Genomic DNA, 14,031 nt, shown 5'->3' with positions numbered 1-14,031 from the left:
TGGGTGATTGTGGTGGAGCGGGAAGAGGGAGGCAGCTGGAGATGGGGAGGCAAAGAAGGGAGGGGCAAATGACCCCTCCCTGGGGCCAGCTCCCCCGCTGACCCCAGTAGGCACCCCCATACTCTGCAACCTGCCAGGGAAAGGGGGCCCAGGCCCATTAGGACCGGGGCCCAGTTCGGCAGCGCCGCCTGGCCCCAAAGAGACCGGGACAGCCCACCCGACCCCACCACAGAGAAACCGGCACCCACCCCATCATCCACTCATCTTCCAGATTACACAAGACAATAGACACCCAGGCTGAGATCTTCCTCCACCTCTCCTGTATCTCCCCCTCCTGCAAGATGTAACAGCCTCCCCGAACAGTTGAAGAGCCCCCCAGGTGGCTCGATGCACTGGCGGCACCCTGCGCCAGGGCTGGGCCCCCATACACCCACAACCCCGGCAACACACCAACCAGGACCCAAGCCCCCAAGGCCCAGCCAGGGGCCCAGCCCAGAGATGGAGCACCCCCAGAACCCCACGCCCGTCCCAGACCCACCCAGGGGCAGCCAGGCTACCAGGTCAGTAACCCACGTCCGTCAGCACAGACCCTCCCTTAGCCCCGCTGCACGCAGCCACGAGGAAACCGTCACCTAAGAAATGAAGCGTTTCTTAAATCAGCACGTGACCATGTGCCAAACACAGCTGTTTCCCCCACCAAGTTTGAAGTTTCCTGTGCTAGTCTGATCATGTGAAACTACACTCAAAGACAGATATAACAATGACTCGAAATACTGAACTATGCACAGCAGCAGGGAAAGACTTAGCGTAAGTTATGTTAACCATGAAGAAATCAGAGTGCGGTGCATCTGCACTGTAAAGAAAAACACAACTAATTTATTCAACCGCCTGAGAATACACCACAAACTCACAAGCTGCTGTTTGAATACATGAAGGCTAAAAAAATGCAATGGTTGCTAATGTGAATCGTCTAGCATCAACTCGCACGTCCAGAAAAATAAGCCTGTACAGGGAGTCAGTTCATGTAGCTCACAGGGGTACACTGAAATCACCAGCCAATCGGATTCTATTTGGAAAAAGTTATGTGCAAACCAGATGAGGCGAGTAACGAAGGCTTCATGAAAATGGTCAACATATTAGACAAACACAGGTCGAGCTCGAGCAATTCTTTATCAAAAGTGGCAAAACTTGCACTGTTTTATTTGCATACATCATACAGGTATAAAGAAAGGAGTGAAAAACATAAGGAGAATAAGGAAGACCGATTTTATTTTCACTTATATTTTCGTACATATATGAAAATGTGAAAGCAATGTTCGGTTTACAATTTGCAATAAAAACTGAACGATCATGATCATCATTTTTACTATGATGGTACAGACCTAATGTTTAAATGGAAGCACAATGTTTTATACCAGTTAATCTACTTGAGCTGATTATGTGACATTAAATAAGGGGCCGTGTACTCACCAGTGTAGTATAAAGGCCTTTGTCAAACTTCTTTCCTACAGCTCGGAGGTCACAGGCTGGCTTTCCTTCTATGCCACTGTCAGGGTCGACCGATCTTTCACACTACAACAGAAGTCGAAGAAAATTAAACATCATGCAATTTGGGTGGTTTACTAAAATAAAATAATAATAATAATACAGTAAACGGAAATATTTTGTTAGCTATATTCAATGATATGAAGCATAAAAACCAACATTTGAGTCATAAAAATTAGAGATGAACCGACTGCAATGTGTGACCAGCCTATACCGATTTTTCCTGGTTATGATTTTTTTTCTAAGAACTACAATTGACAGCATATACAAACAAGAATCATGTATTTTATGTTCATAATAAAAAAAAAAACTTATTAAACTTCACAATTTATCCCAATATGCAGTAAGTTACAGGAACTTCTCTCACTTTAACAACTGAAAATAAAGTGCTCTACTGCTGTAAAGAGGAACACATACATGAAAACGTGTTTCTGTGCACCCACCTTTAACTGACATATTTCACCTTACCTTTAGCAAACAAAAGCAAGTGCAGCAGATTCATATAACAAAAAAAACAAACAAAAACGAGTCAGGGACTTGCATCATTTTCCAGTATGTGTAGAACTTCAACAGATAACAGGACATTGATTCTTTTTTCTTTTTCACTTGTCTCCATAAGTTTTCCTGTAACTGCTTTGATCTTTTGCTCATGCCAAGGCTTCTTTAAGCTTTGGTTATCTTTACCACTTTTCTTTTGTTAGCTTCTGTAAAAATGTCCATGTTCAGCTGGATAAGTTTGAGTTAAGCATCTGATTAAGTTTTCGGCAAAAGTTTTCGTAGTGCTTTCCCTTGCAGGTTACTTTAGCAAACTTCACTCACAACATGTTAACATATGGCTGTGAGTGGGTGCATGAGTACTTGTGCATGTTGTGCATGCATGAAATGGACCAGCTCATAACGGCACATATATCAGGCTGGTCACCGGTTGGTGTTGAGAACACCGAAAATCATCCGATTCCAGTCGCTGGCAAGTCAATCATTGCATCACTAATAAAAATAGAAGCAAAGTCTCCTACCTGTGAGCAGGTAACAAGGTGCTGGGTGAGGGTGGACGAAAGCAAGCATGCTAGCACCTTCTCCACCCCAGCCCTGAGCTCAATGTAGAGAAGCTCTCTCCAGGCACTGGGTTGGGTCACACTACATGGTCGACATGAATACACTACACTCTCTGGCAGGCTGGACAGGATCTCATACAGCTCATCTGAAATTATTTTACAGGAGAGATATTTTGGATGGAGGCAGAGAAATCCACTCATAATCAAAATTCACAAATGCAATCTAAGAAAAATATTCATGCTCAGCTGACAGTAGCAGATAACATTTAAGTTTGATAATGCTGTTCCAGTATTAAGAAGCTTCAAAACTGTATACCATCAATGTTTACAGAGTCAATAATAAAAATCACCTGTTAGATCCTCACACTTGGCATGAACCCAATGGTTGCAGGTGCCACACTGCATCATTTGACTATCATAGTCATTGTCCTCATAACACTTGAAGCAGATTGGACAGTAGTTACCTAAAAAAAGAGACATTCAGACAAGTTAAAGAAGCTGAAAATTCACCAAATGATAAACTTATTGTTAGGGTTAAACTGTCGCCTCACCCTGGTCATAGAGTTTTGAACAATCTGGACATAGTCCTTTGTCATGGTTCCACTCAGTGTCCCAACTCTTCCCTGGTGTGACGCCACAACTTTTGCACCTAGTGCATGTCATACACACCTGCACAAAATATTACTATGAGAAATCGGCAGGTTGTAGTAAATATCCCTAAAATTGTGTTTTTTTTGAGTAACCTACCCAGGCTTTCCTCTTCTTGTTTTGTTTTGGGTAGTTTGGTCCCAAACAGGAGGCATGATAGCAGTTCTGGCATCGTTCACACTCTAATAAAGGCTGAGGAAGACATGGAAGCAAACAGATTAAGTACATACCAATAAGAAAGCTAAACAAGACAAATAAAATGTTTTAACCTTTGAGAGCCTGTTTTTCCTTCCGCACACATGGCAAAACTTGCAGCGTCTGCAGCACCAGTTTTCTTTGTTCTCCTCTGAGGGGCGCTCCGCTGGCTCAAGGCAAAATTTGTGGAAAGGTTCACAGCACACTTGGCAATACAGCATCTGTAAAATGAGGGTCAGAGGAAAAAAAAAAGAACATGTAAATAACAAAAAAGGACACTTTGATATCTGAATCATGTAGTGTTTAATGTTTATCTAAACTTGTTGAAAATGCAAGGTGGTAAGCAGGAGACTGAATATTTAAATTAAAATTGAGTAGAAATCATCAGTTACCTCGTGTTGCCCTTTACTGGCACAAAGGAAGCAGACATAGGGTGGCATGGGAGGCGCAGAGGTCAATATACTTAATCCACTCATATTCCAGACATTCTCCAAAGCACAGTCCTCCTGAAAATGAGACAAAAATTGAAAAAGATAAATAAATAAAAAAAATTAAAGATTTTCACAGTAGTTACCATTACCCTACTCTTTCCATTAATCAATGCCCATATAGATATTTACACTATGTTGTTGATTGAACTGTGGATTAACTTTGTGTATTAAATTTAATGCAAGTTGTAATTTGCATTTTCACACATGTAAAACTTTCATTCATAGATTAAAAAAATAATTCGACAGATCAGAAGGAACAAAACTCTAATGAATGATGTATGGAACGCTGCACATGTGGGAATTTAGATTAACACCGACCCCTGCTGGGCAAAACATTATACTAACGTGAAAACATGAAATGCATTTTAAATTATTACAGGTGTTAGCTGTGTGTACATCTTCTGTGGAGTAAATAATATTTGAGGAAGGCAAATAAGAAACCAAGTATGTCTCCAAATACATAACTCTAGTTATTACTTTCCGACAGGGAATACAACTCTGGAATTTAGGAATATATGAAACAAAGACAAAACAAACAAAAAAACCCTACCTTAAAATCAACCCTGATTTTGTGAGTAGGTTTAGAAGATTCGACAGTTCGCTGCTCAAATCCATGGGCCAATGCAGCCAGGACACTGGGAGGAGTCTGCTCCAAAGGACCCTGAGACTGGAGACCCTGAGAGACCACCGCAACCTACAGACATGCATAATAGCTAATTAAACTGCTGATTGCTAAAATTCACTGCATTAAATTAGCAAAAGAAAGGAAATGTAAGAAAATCCTGAGACAGTTTGTGCAGAAACGTCTGGTTTGTTTGATCAGTAACAGTAACGAGTGTGATGTTAAGCACAGCGTGCCAGAGCTGGACATTTTTTTGTCCTTGTTGGCCAAACATCAATATACTTCTATACAATTGCCACAAATTTCCATTATATAAGTTAAGTACAGTTTAAGCACCAATTAAATCCAGAATTACCCACCTTCTCAGGTTTACGTCGAGCTGACGGCACACGGTGAGAACTGGACTTTCGATGCCTGACCTCATCATCTGATATGTCTCCCAAGAATCCTTCCAGCGACACAAAGTCTTGAGAACATCATGGAAAAAACAATTTACTTTATTACAGGCTTTGTAATCATAATAGTACACAATATCCAAACTTAAATGACTACACAGCTACTTGCTATTCTTAAAAAACAAAAGAAGCAACTAGACTGTGTCAAGCAGTCGCTGAGTATTAATTTACCTTGACTGAAACGGGGTCCGACACCTCTTCTCCTTGCTGGTGAGGCAGAGCTCGAGAGGGCTTTATCATCTAGATCTGAGTCGTAATCCACCAGGTCAAAATAGACACGGGGTTTAACAACACGCTTCGGCTGCTTTCTCAATGATGGACTGTGGCCGTCACTCTGGAGACCAGACGGTGAGTCATTCCCTTCGTCGTTACTTGAATGACCCCCACTGAGAGAGGATCGCCTTCGCTTAGAGGAACCTAAAAGAAAACAGTGGTGACACTGATATGTAAGAACTACTGCAACATCAAGTGTGCACAGAAGGGGAAAAATTACCTTTGGGTGCCGTTCTCCCACTTAATCTGCGTGCTTTCCTCTCCTCAATTTGGTCACATCTCTTATACCTTGTAATTAAAATAAAATAAATACAAATTTTTAGAATAAATCAGAATTCACCACATTGTCCTATGCGCCACAAAAACTACCAAACATAACTTACACACAACACTGCCGCTTGGTATTGGGACCACCAAACTTGGGTTTGTCCAGGCAGTTAATGCACTTGCCACAATCATCTTCGTGGTTGCAGCCTTTGCATACGCCACACCTTCTAGATCGGTACCCAAACGGTCCAAGTCCTTTCCGCTTTACAAAATTTGATGGTTTCTTGACCTTGGTGACCTTTGGATCTGACAGCCCAGGACTGTCAGATTCAGATGGAGAACCAACATCTGCAAGAACAAAAATGCAATAAGAATGGGAAAATAATGCACGATTATCTGAACAGCAGCTCTTGTTCTCTTTCCCAAATGCATTCTCAGCTACATCAAACAGCAGCGGTATAGATAAAAATAGTAAAGATGCAATGATGAGGCACTAAATATATAAATGATCAAGGAAAGTCTGGTTACAGTGAATATCAAATAAAAACTAATCAGTTGTACAACTGATTGCTGGAAGTTAGATAGCGTTACTTATGTTTGAGTTAGGAAACAAATTTGTTTATAGGAACTGTTCAGACAAGCAGTGTAATGTCATTGGTCATATCTACCTTTAGTGACCGCTGATGGGGAAATGCCAGATCTTTCATGCAGTGGCAAGGCACTAAGTCTGGGAATATCATCTGGTACCATGGCACGTGGCTGCCCGAGGACCACGGATGCAGCACGGCACACGTGCTTGATACGTGGACCTCCTGCTCTACGGAACTCCTGGCACAGTGGGGAGATGACTTGCGGCTGAGGAAGGAAATAAAAGTGTCATGAGGCTTTAGTTTACACGGGATGAGCTTTCCCGTTTATATTATTGTTCAATTTCAGCTCAACAAAAGTTTTTTTTTTTTTTTTTATCCGCTTGGTACAACCACAGACAGGAACAAGATTTTTAGTGAGATCAATGCTCGCTCCCCTTGAGCCTATTGATTTCTTACTTGTACTTGAGGCGGTTCTGTCTTGACTGGAACGTCAGAATGAAGCTGCACCCTCTGCTTCCTCCTTTGTCTTTTAGAGGTCATATCTTGAGACCTGGCTCCAACCGGGCCAGATAACAGCTGCAAGGTTAATTTGAAAAGATAAAAAAAAAAAACCACTGATCCATAATGTATCACTCAAAACAACTGTCTTTATATGATGTGTTCTTCCTCTATGACATGTTATTAAGCCAGGTTAAGCTACTAACAAACAGTCAATGTATACAATGAATAGAAAACACGCTTGTGGTGACGGTGACCTTACCCCAGACGACTTAAGCTGTTTCTGCTGGTCAATTTTAATAAGCTGAACCTTGGCTTTCCTGAGGAGATTGAACATTCTTTTATTTGCACCAGTGAGTCGTGCTCTTTGTGGTACTCCCTTCTCCACAGACCCAAGAGAAATGCCCCCACATCTGCCTGAGTTCTGTACTGACTGCAACTCTCCTGTGGAAGCAATACAAGCCATTTTCAGGTCTATGGTATAGTCTTGTTTGCACGATTGTGTAAGTGATGAATCGAAAGTTGCTTAACATTAGTATGGTGTTACCTGAGTGAGGCTGGGCAGTGTCTTTTGCAGCTATATCTTCCACTTGGCCATGTTGCAATGTGAGTGACTTTGGGTTAGTAGTCCTAACACAGACAGAAACTTTTCTCACTACTCCAGGCGTATCTAGGTCTTCGATCTTAAGCTTGGACTTGTCTTTCTCTAAGCTTGTATCCCGTTGCCTAAGACTAATGCTCATGGCTTCATCATCAAGTCCTTCTGCTAAATCAACAGGAGGCTGGAGTGGTTTGCTCGCACCATCGGGCTCTGTTGGGTTTTTGCTTTTAAGTCCCAGTTGTGGCTTCTTCAGCCTCTGATATATCTTGAGGTGAGTCGTTTGCTTAGTGAACTTAGGGCAGCTTTTCTTTTTCTGAACATCAAGGAGGTCAGTAGATAGTTCTGTAGGCTTATCAACTGGTGTCAGTGAAAACAGATCCTCACCTTTGTTTTCTGGAGTTTTGTCCAGTGTATTCACTTCCTTGCCTGACTTTTCTGGAAGATGCCACTTAAAACTTGAGTTCTTTAGAAGAGACCTGTTCTTATCATTTTTGACACTTTTTCTCTCAGAAAACAGGCTATCGGCGAGATCAATACTTTCATCGAGGTCCTGAGCTGAAAACAGATCGACGTCCAGTTGAGCTTCACTCAATATGTCCTCCTCGTCAATAGGCAGGATTGGAGATATTGCTCTGTCTGCCCCATCATCTCGCCTCTTTCCTGGACGTATTTGCAAGCCCAGTTGTAAACCCTTTTTTGGGGAGTTTCTCCGAGGCAGTACAGACATTCCTGCATCATCCATAAACCTCTGGGGGGTCTTGATCACCCGAGAGGATCTGGCACTTACCACGGGCATTATGAAGTGCTTAATGTTTTTTATGAACTTTGACTTACTGCGCTGAGCCTCTGCAACATCTGCCTGCCCCCCATCAACTAATGTGTCTGTTTCCTCCTGCTTCAAACTATCTTTGTCAAGTCCTGTATCTATCAGCTTGGAAATGACTTTAGGTTTTGGTCTCTTAGAGCCAATAAACTGAAGACTTGACTGCTTCTTTTTGTACTTTTTATGTACCCCAATAAGTTTGGAGCTTGGGGATGGTGCGTTAGCTGCCAGTGGGGTAGAAATGTCACCATCTCCCTCTTCAGTTTGTTCACTTTCAGGTAATTTGAGTGGGGCAAATTTTCCATCTTTGCTCCTGTGTCTGTGTTTCTGGCGCTGACCAATCAAGTTTTTACGTTTCTTTTTTCCTTTTTTCTGAGATGCCATTGATGCATTTAGATCACTCGTTTGACATTCCAGTGACAAAGATTGCTGACTTTCAATTGACTGAATGTCCATTTCTTCCTTTACTGATGGCTGTATCTGCTCTTCCTCCACTGACACAGGGTCCTGTTTGGTCTCTGGCGGAGGGCAATCTTTTGTTTCCGGCTGGCTTACCTCTGTTACTAAAGGCTGAGTGTCTTCCTCTTGAACAGGCTCTGTGTTAGTAGTGTCAACTGTAACAGGCTCTGTGTTGACAGCAGTTTCAGTGGAAACGACAGCCTTCTTCCTGGGAAGAGACTTCTTTTTCCCTAGTTTGTTATTCCTACATCTTCTAGGCTTGGAAGGCACAGGCAATGGTTTGGCCTCACTAAACTGTGGTTCAGCCTCATTAATCTGTGGTTCTACCTCATTCTCCACCTTTGGTGGGGAAGCGTCACCTGGCAACTGTGAGGGATCTTCAGCAATATTTGAGGTATCCTTGTCAACAATTTCAGAGGAGTTTACAAAGGTCGTTTGCGATGGCTCCTCAGTCAAATCAAGACAAGGGTTTTCGGGAAGAACTTGTGAACTGGAATCTTCAGTTGAAACCTGAGAAGAATCTTCAACATGAACCTGTGGGGCATCTTCATCCTGTACACTTGCTCTAAGCTTTCGTTTTGGAGTGTTCACCGGCTTCTGACTGACAGACTTTGTTGGTGATGAATCAAGGCTTGATGTTCTCCTCCTAAGCCTCCTTGTTGGTGTGACATCAACATCCAGACATGCTGATTTATCCTCATTAGTTTCATTCTGATCTATTAAAACATCCTCTTTCTCCTCTCTTTCCAACATCTTTTCAGCCACAGGGCTGACCTGCTGAATTAAAAAAGAAGGCTTTGAACTTTTATGTTTGCCAGGAGAGGAGACCTTTTTAATTTGAAGAGGGGGGACAACTTTCCCACAGTCCATTTTAGTGATTTCTTGTGGAGATGCTTCAGCCGTGTGTTCCACTGCAACTTCAACTTGTAAAGAGGTCTTTTCCTCCAACGGCTCCTCGGCGTTGTTTTGGGAATCTTTCTGATTACTCTCATTTTTCTCAGTGCTTTCACTCTCCTGTGGAACTGTGTCATCAAGTTTGGATTCATCATCAATTCCCTTTAAATTTTCACTGACACTGGTATCACAAAGAGCGGGCTGATCAACCTCACTTACAGCATTAGGTGTTACTGTGAAAGTGTTTTCAGCGCATGGCGTCTGACTTCCTCCCTTTACTAGCGTCAAAGTCCAGATAAATTTTCTTCGTTTTTTCTTTCGAGACGTATTCTTCCCCGCGGACTGCGCATTGTATTTAGGGTTTCTGATCTTTATTAACTTTAAGCTTGGGACCCTCGTGTCCTCATTTTTCAAAGGCAAACTGTCACTGGGTTGCACAGCTGAGTTATCAGTCTCTGACAATGACAGACCTTGGTTTTCTGGCACTGTATCGTTTTTATTCAGCCTCCTGCTTTGCCTTCGTCTGTTACTTCCCGCTAATGGTTTGGCCTCTACTGTCCGCGAAGCTTCTGACTTGGACGCTGCTACAACAGCATCACTTGTACTCAAACTTTCCGCTGCAGGTGCGCTCACCGTGGCTCTTTTAGAGAGTGGGTTTGTGACTCTATTGCTCCTACGAGTCACTAGTTGATTAACTTCAGGACCCTGGCCAGCAGCAGTTTCCTTATGCTTTAATTTCTTTGCATGTGATTTTGGCTCTACAGTCCCGCTCTCTTTTACAGAATCAGGTTGATCAACAGATTCTTTCTCCTTTGATTTTTGGTCACTAACCACAACTTTGGCGCTAGTCTGGCATACAGGCTCTGTTGTTTTTAAAGCAGATCTCCCACGCCTTCTCACAGGTACCGTCCCCCCTCCTTTATCTTCTGTGCCATGCTCATCCTCTTGTGGTTCAGCTTTTAATTTGACATGAGCACTTAAAATCTGGTCACCCTCAATGTCCTTGGTTTTAGGCTCATCCTGATCTCCTTTCATCTTCAACTTCTTTGCAGATTTTTTCTGAGGCTCCTTTACAGTTTTGATTTTCTTTTTGGCCACCAACTTTATAGTAATCCTCGGTGCTGCTGATGAAGCCCTGCTCTTGGCGGGCTGTCGATCCAGGGTGCTTTTTCCTTTCGAACCTTTCTTGCAATCTTTTGCTGGTTTTGCTTCGAGGGACACGTCGTGCATTTGCTCCGAAGACTTTACATCTTTTATCGGGTCAGGTGGTGCAGCTGCCTTCACTGCTGGCGTTTTAAGCGGTAGCTTCTCACTTTGACGTTTCGATTTTGTGTTGGCAGCATCACCTGCAAAACAAAGGTATTAAATGAACACAAAATCATCTGACAAAACTATATAGAAAAAATATATTATATTGCATTTCGTGCTTAATTCATTTCCTAACTTGTGGGTTATTTACAAATAACACCAAATATTTCATGAGATTAAATAACAGCTTGGTCTTTACCTTTGGAAGAATTTTGTTGAGACAATATGGGTCCCTTGGAACCTTTTGTCTCAGCTTCAAATCCTTTGAAATCATCCCCCTTGAAAAATAAAACCGCAATTAACACTTGAAGCCGCTTTGCACTTTGCTGGAAACTGTTAAACCATCAGGATAAACAATAACTAAAGTTTTAGGTCTGAGTGCAGAAAAAAAAAAATCCTTTGCATGCACATGCTTTTAACACGTAACACATTAACAAATCAATATATGTGGATCATAGCATATCTGAACAAGGGCTTTTCTAACAATATAGCAAACAAGTCTGACTTTTTAAAATGAAACTCATCAATAGTACATGACTGTTTTGCTCTTTCTAAGTAAAGGTTGAAACCAACTACTGTCATTCATCATGGGTTGTTATACAGATATCATAAATGCGTTGTGCATTAGTAACAGCAACAACAAAAAAGAAAAAAAAACATGTGGCTGAGTAGGAAAACTTCCTATAATGTTATTACATAATATAGACCGTTTACTACCTAATGCAACAAGATTTAACAACAGGTTTAATATCAATATCAAATGAGCAGCTACGGAAAAAAAACTGCTGGTAAATCTTGCTATAATTACTATTCTCTTTGTACTGTACATCCCCATACCCACAACTGGGATCTTAACTCATAAAACAGCGCCACTCTTACGAGCTGGCATTTTACTTAAACTTTATGAGGTGAGTTTGAACGCTTTCGATTCCAACAAGGTTGCATTTGACTTTGGCATACTTCTGCACCACCATTTAAACCTGACGTGTTTGGTGACATTAGCTAGCGGTTAGCAAACCCAGCCCTCCATAAAGCATTCAACCTAATTTGTGAAAGTTATCTATGTGGTACAAATAAGCTCCGACGTATGTGCGATTTTATTTAAAGTAACTACTCTGCCCGAGTCTATGCAGCGTGTTAGCAGTTAGCCACTGTGCGGGGTACGAAGGCGCTATCCTTCCCCTTCTTTGTGTTCACTATTAGCTAGCTAGCTGCTACTCTGGCCCTATAACGAGTGGGCCATACATGAAATAACTGAGACTCCTGATCACAAACTCGCGTTCCCGCATAATGTGTTTTTTAACAATTAAAACTCTTGCAGTTATGCATGCTATGACCCTTTAAATGTTTAAAATTTCTAGGAGCAAATTAAGCAACAGTGCTGCGGTGACTTGAACAGCTTTGCTGCTTTTGCTGAAGTGCTTATTTTGTGTTACGACTGTTCATTAAATGTAATGGAGAGCTCCACTGTGCTAACACTTAGCATACAGTTTTAGCTTAGCAAGCTTGAAGCTGAAGCTAAAGTTAACGCTAGCCTGAAGGATGTTGACATTTCTCCATGGTACTAAGCAGTCACACTGTTGTGCCTTGCTCTCTTTCTGGTGCATTAACGATCACACAAAATGTGAGAAGATGAAATAAAGATACTAACTCCTGGGTGGGTGTGGGACCTCACCTCTTCACTCCCACTAGAGCTGTATCCAGCCTGGCCAAGGATCTTGTGGCTTTCCTGTATTCCAAGCAAGCGCAAGTGAGACTGGTCTTCGTTTAACGATAGAACCAGGTTTGCGGGCCTTGGCCCTCCGTTAGTCACATCATCAGCTTCTAAGCCCGATCGCCCGAGTTGCCAACGCTTCTCAGAGCGCAAACGACTGCGTGATGACCAAGGCCGACCGGGAAAACGACCTCTGGCCGTAGCGGTTCCACCTTGGCCTCCTACGGCAGCCGCGGTTGCTGATCCGCATCCCGCTGCCGCCATCATTGCTTCAACAACAACACACACCGACGGCTAGCAGCTCGAGGAGAGACAAGAGGGAAGGCGCGAGATGGGAGGGGGGAGCCGCAGTGCTGCACGGGAAATTGAGTTCATTTTCCCACTTAGCGAGGGGAAAGTGACGTGTACATGTGCGGTTGTACGTCAAATTGTTATTTGACACAACTGGCTATGGTTTAAAATTTAAAGATTGCTTAGCTGTATATACTATTAAAACATAAAAAAAATAATTAAATCTCAAAAAATGGTCAAATGTTGTGTCTTTTTGCGTTTGAAGACAATTGGGATAATTAAATGGAACCTAACAGCGTTCAAGATCATCTTCAAAGCAGAGATGGCAACTTAGCACAATATTGTGAGTTTCGTGTTCATTTATTAGAGCAGTGACCGTCTTTTTTTAATCGCTCCATTTAACAGTATTGACAGAGGTAGCACTGAAATGAAATTTAATTGAAGGAGAACTGCGTTAAGGCTGCATAACTGAATGAATGTTTTGATAACTAAATGCGTTACATCTACCAGCATTCTTGACTATACACATAGTCAAACACTAGGTGGCAGTATGAATCCTTATTGCGATAATGAAAGGCTAACGATGAAGGTGTTTAAACCTTCATTCACTTAGTTTATTTATTGTTAATTAGGAATTAATTAACGGAGTTGCAGATCATGCCATATATAAGAGGACCTGGTTGATCAGGGTAAGAAATATAATATAATAATATAATAATAATAATAATAATAATAATAATAATAATAATAATAATAATAATATATATTATGCAAATATTCAGGTAACATCAGAGTTTTAAAAAAAAGGGTAAAGGTTCTTTAGTTCCGTTATCAGGGCTATATTTTTTTGTTTTTTATTTTGTATTACTATTTCCAAAAGTAGGTATTTTACATCCAACCCATGCACAAACAGAGAGCTGAATGAAATTAAACTCTTGAGTAAGTTGTTAAAACTTGCAAATGATAAGAAGGCTGTAAAATGAATTGCATTATTTGATCATTTTTTACTTATTTTGACATCAGCCCAATTTTGTTTCTACGATAAATTTGTATTTGAGTATCTATTTTCTCTTCTTAATATCTTATACTTTCTCTCTTTTTCTATTTCTATTTTATACTTATATTTTGAAAAAAAAGGATTGTCAGTGTTATTTTTCTGAAATGGCAGACACTGGGGCTAAACTACTCACTTAAACAGGACAGTGTAGAGGTGGCACTTTTTAATTTGTTATTTTAAAGAAAAAGGATGGGAGCAAAAGCACAACAGTGCTCAGAATAAAGAAAACATAATGCAGGGCAAAT

The 14,031-nt window shown here is 41.4% G+C and overlaps 1 protein-coding gene across 2 annotated transcripts in view; it reads right to left on the bottom strand.

The window, feature by feature from the left end:
• The window catches only part of kmt2bb (lysine (K)-specific methyltransferase 2Bb), a 29,640-nt gene extending 16,856 nt beyond the window's left edge, over positions 1-12,784 (bottom strand). The window contains exons 1-18 of one of the 2 annotated variants that reach the window (XM_005943123.3): positions 12,376-12,784; positions 10,924-11,002; positions 7,187-10,762; positions 6,902-7,083; positions 6,598-6,717; positions 6,220-6,406; positions 5,668-5,899; positions 5,505-5,572; positions 5,183-5,428; positions 4,916-5,022; positions 4,485-4,628; positions 3,836-3,949; positions 3,518-3,664; positions 3,348-3,440; positions 3,152-3,269; positions 2,951-3,064; positions 2,562-2,746; positions 1,471-1,572 (exon numbers count right to left, since the gene is read on the bottom strand). In XM_005943123.3, coding sequence (XP_005943185.1) covers positions 1,471-1,572; positions 2,562-2,746; positions 2,951-3,064; positions 3,152-3,269; positions 3,348-3,440; positions 3,518-3,664; positions 3,836-3,949; positions 4,485-4,628; positions 4,916-5,022; positions 5,183-5,428; positions 5,505-5,572; positions 5,668-5,899; positions 6,220-6,406; positions 6,598-6,717; positions 6,902-7,083; positions 7,187-10,762; positions 10,924-11,002; positions 12,376-12,705 — 6,144 coding nt within the window. In that variant the 5' untranslated portion in view covers positions 12,706-12,784. The remainder of the gene's footprint in view (positions 1-1,470; positions 1,573-2,561; positions 2,747-2,950; positions 3,065-3,151; positions 3,270-3,347; positions 3,441-3,517; positions 3,665-3,835; positions 3,950-4,484; positions 4,629-4,915; positions 5,023-5,182; positions 5,429-5,504; positions 5,573-5,667; positions 5,900-6,219; positions 6,407-6,597; positions 6,718-6,901; positions 7,084-7,186; positions 10,763-10,923; positions 11,003-12,375) is intronic. The other variant, XM_005943124.3, reaches the window with a different exon arrangement.
• Positions 12,785-14,031: the final 1,247 nt, after the last annotated feature.

The sequence above is a fragment of the Haplochromis burtoni genome, unplaced genomic scaffold (genome assembly GCF_018398535.1).
Source record: "Haplochromis burtoni strain Fernald_Lab_line unplaced genomic scaffold, NCSU_Asbu1 Contig_120, whole genome shotgun sequence".
In the NCBI taxonomy this organism is placed as follows: Eukaryota; Metazoa; Chordata; class Actinopteri; order Cichliformes; family Cichlidae; genus Haplochromis; species Haplochromis burtoni.
The sequence above is the reverse complement of the archived record's forward strand: the minus strand, read 5'-3'. Positions and strand labels throughout refer to the sequence as shown.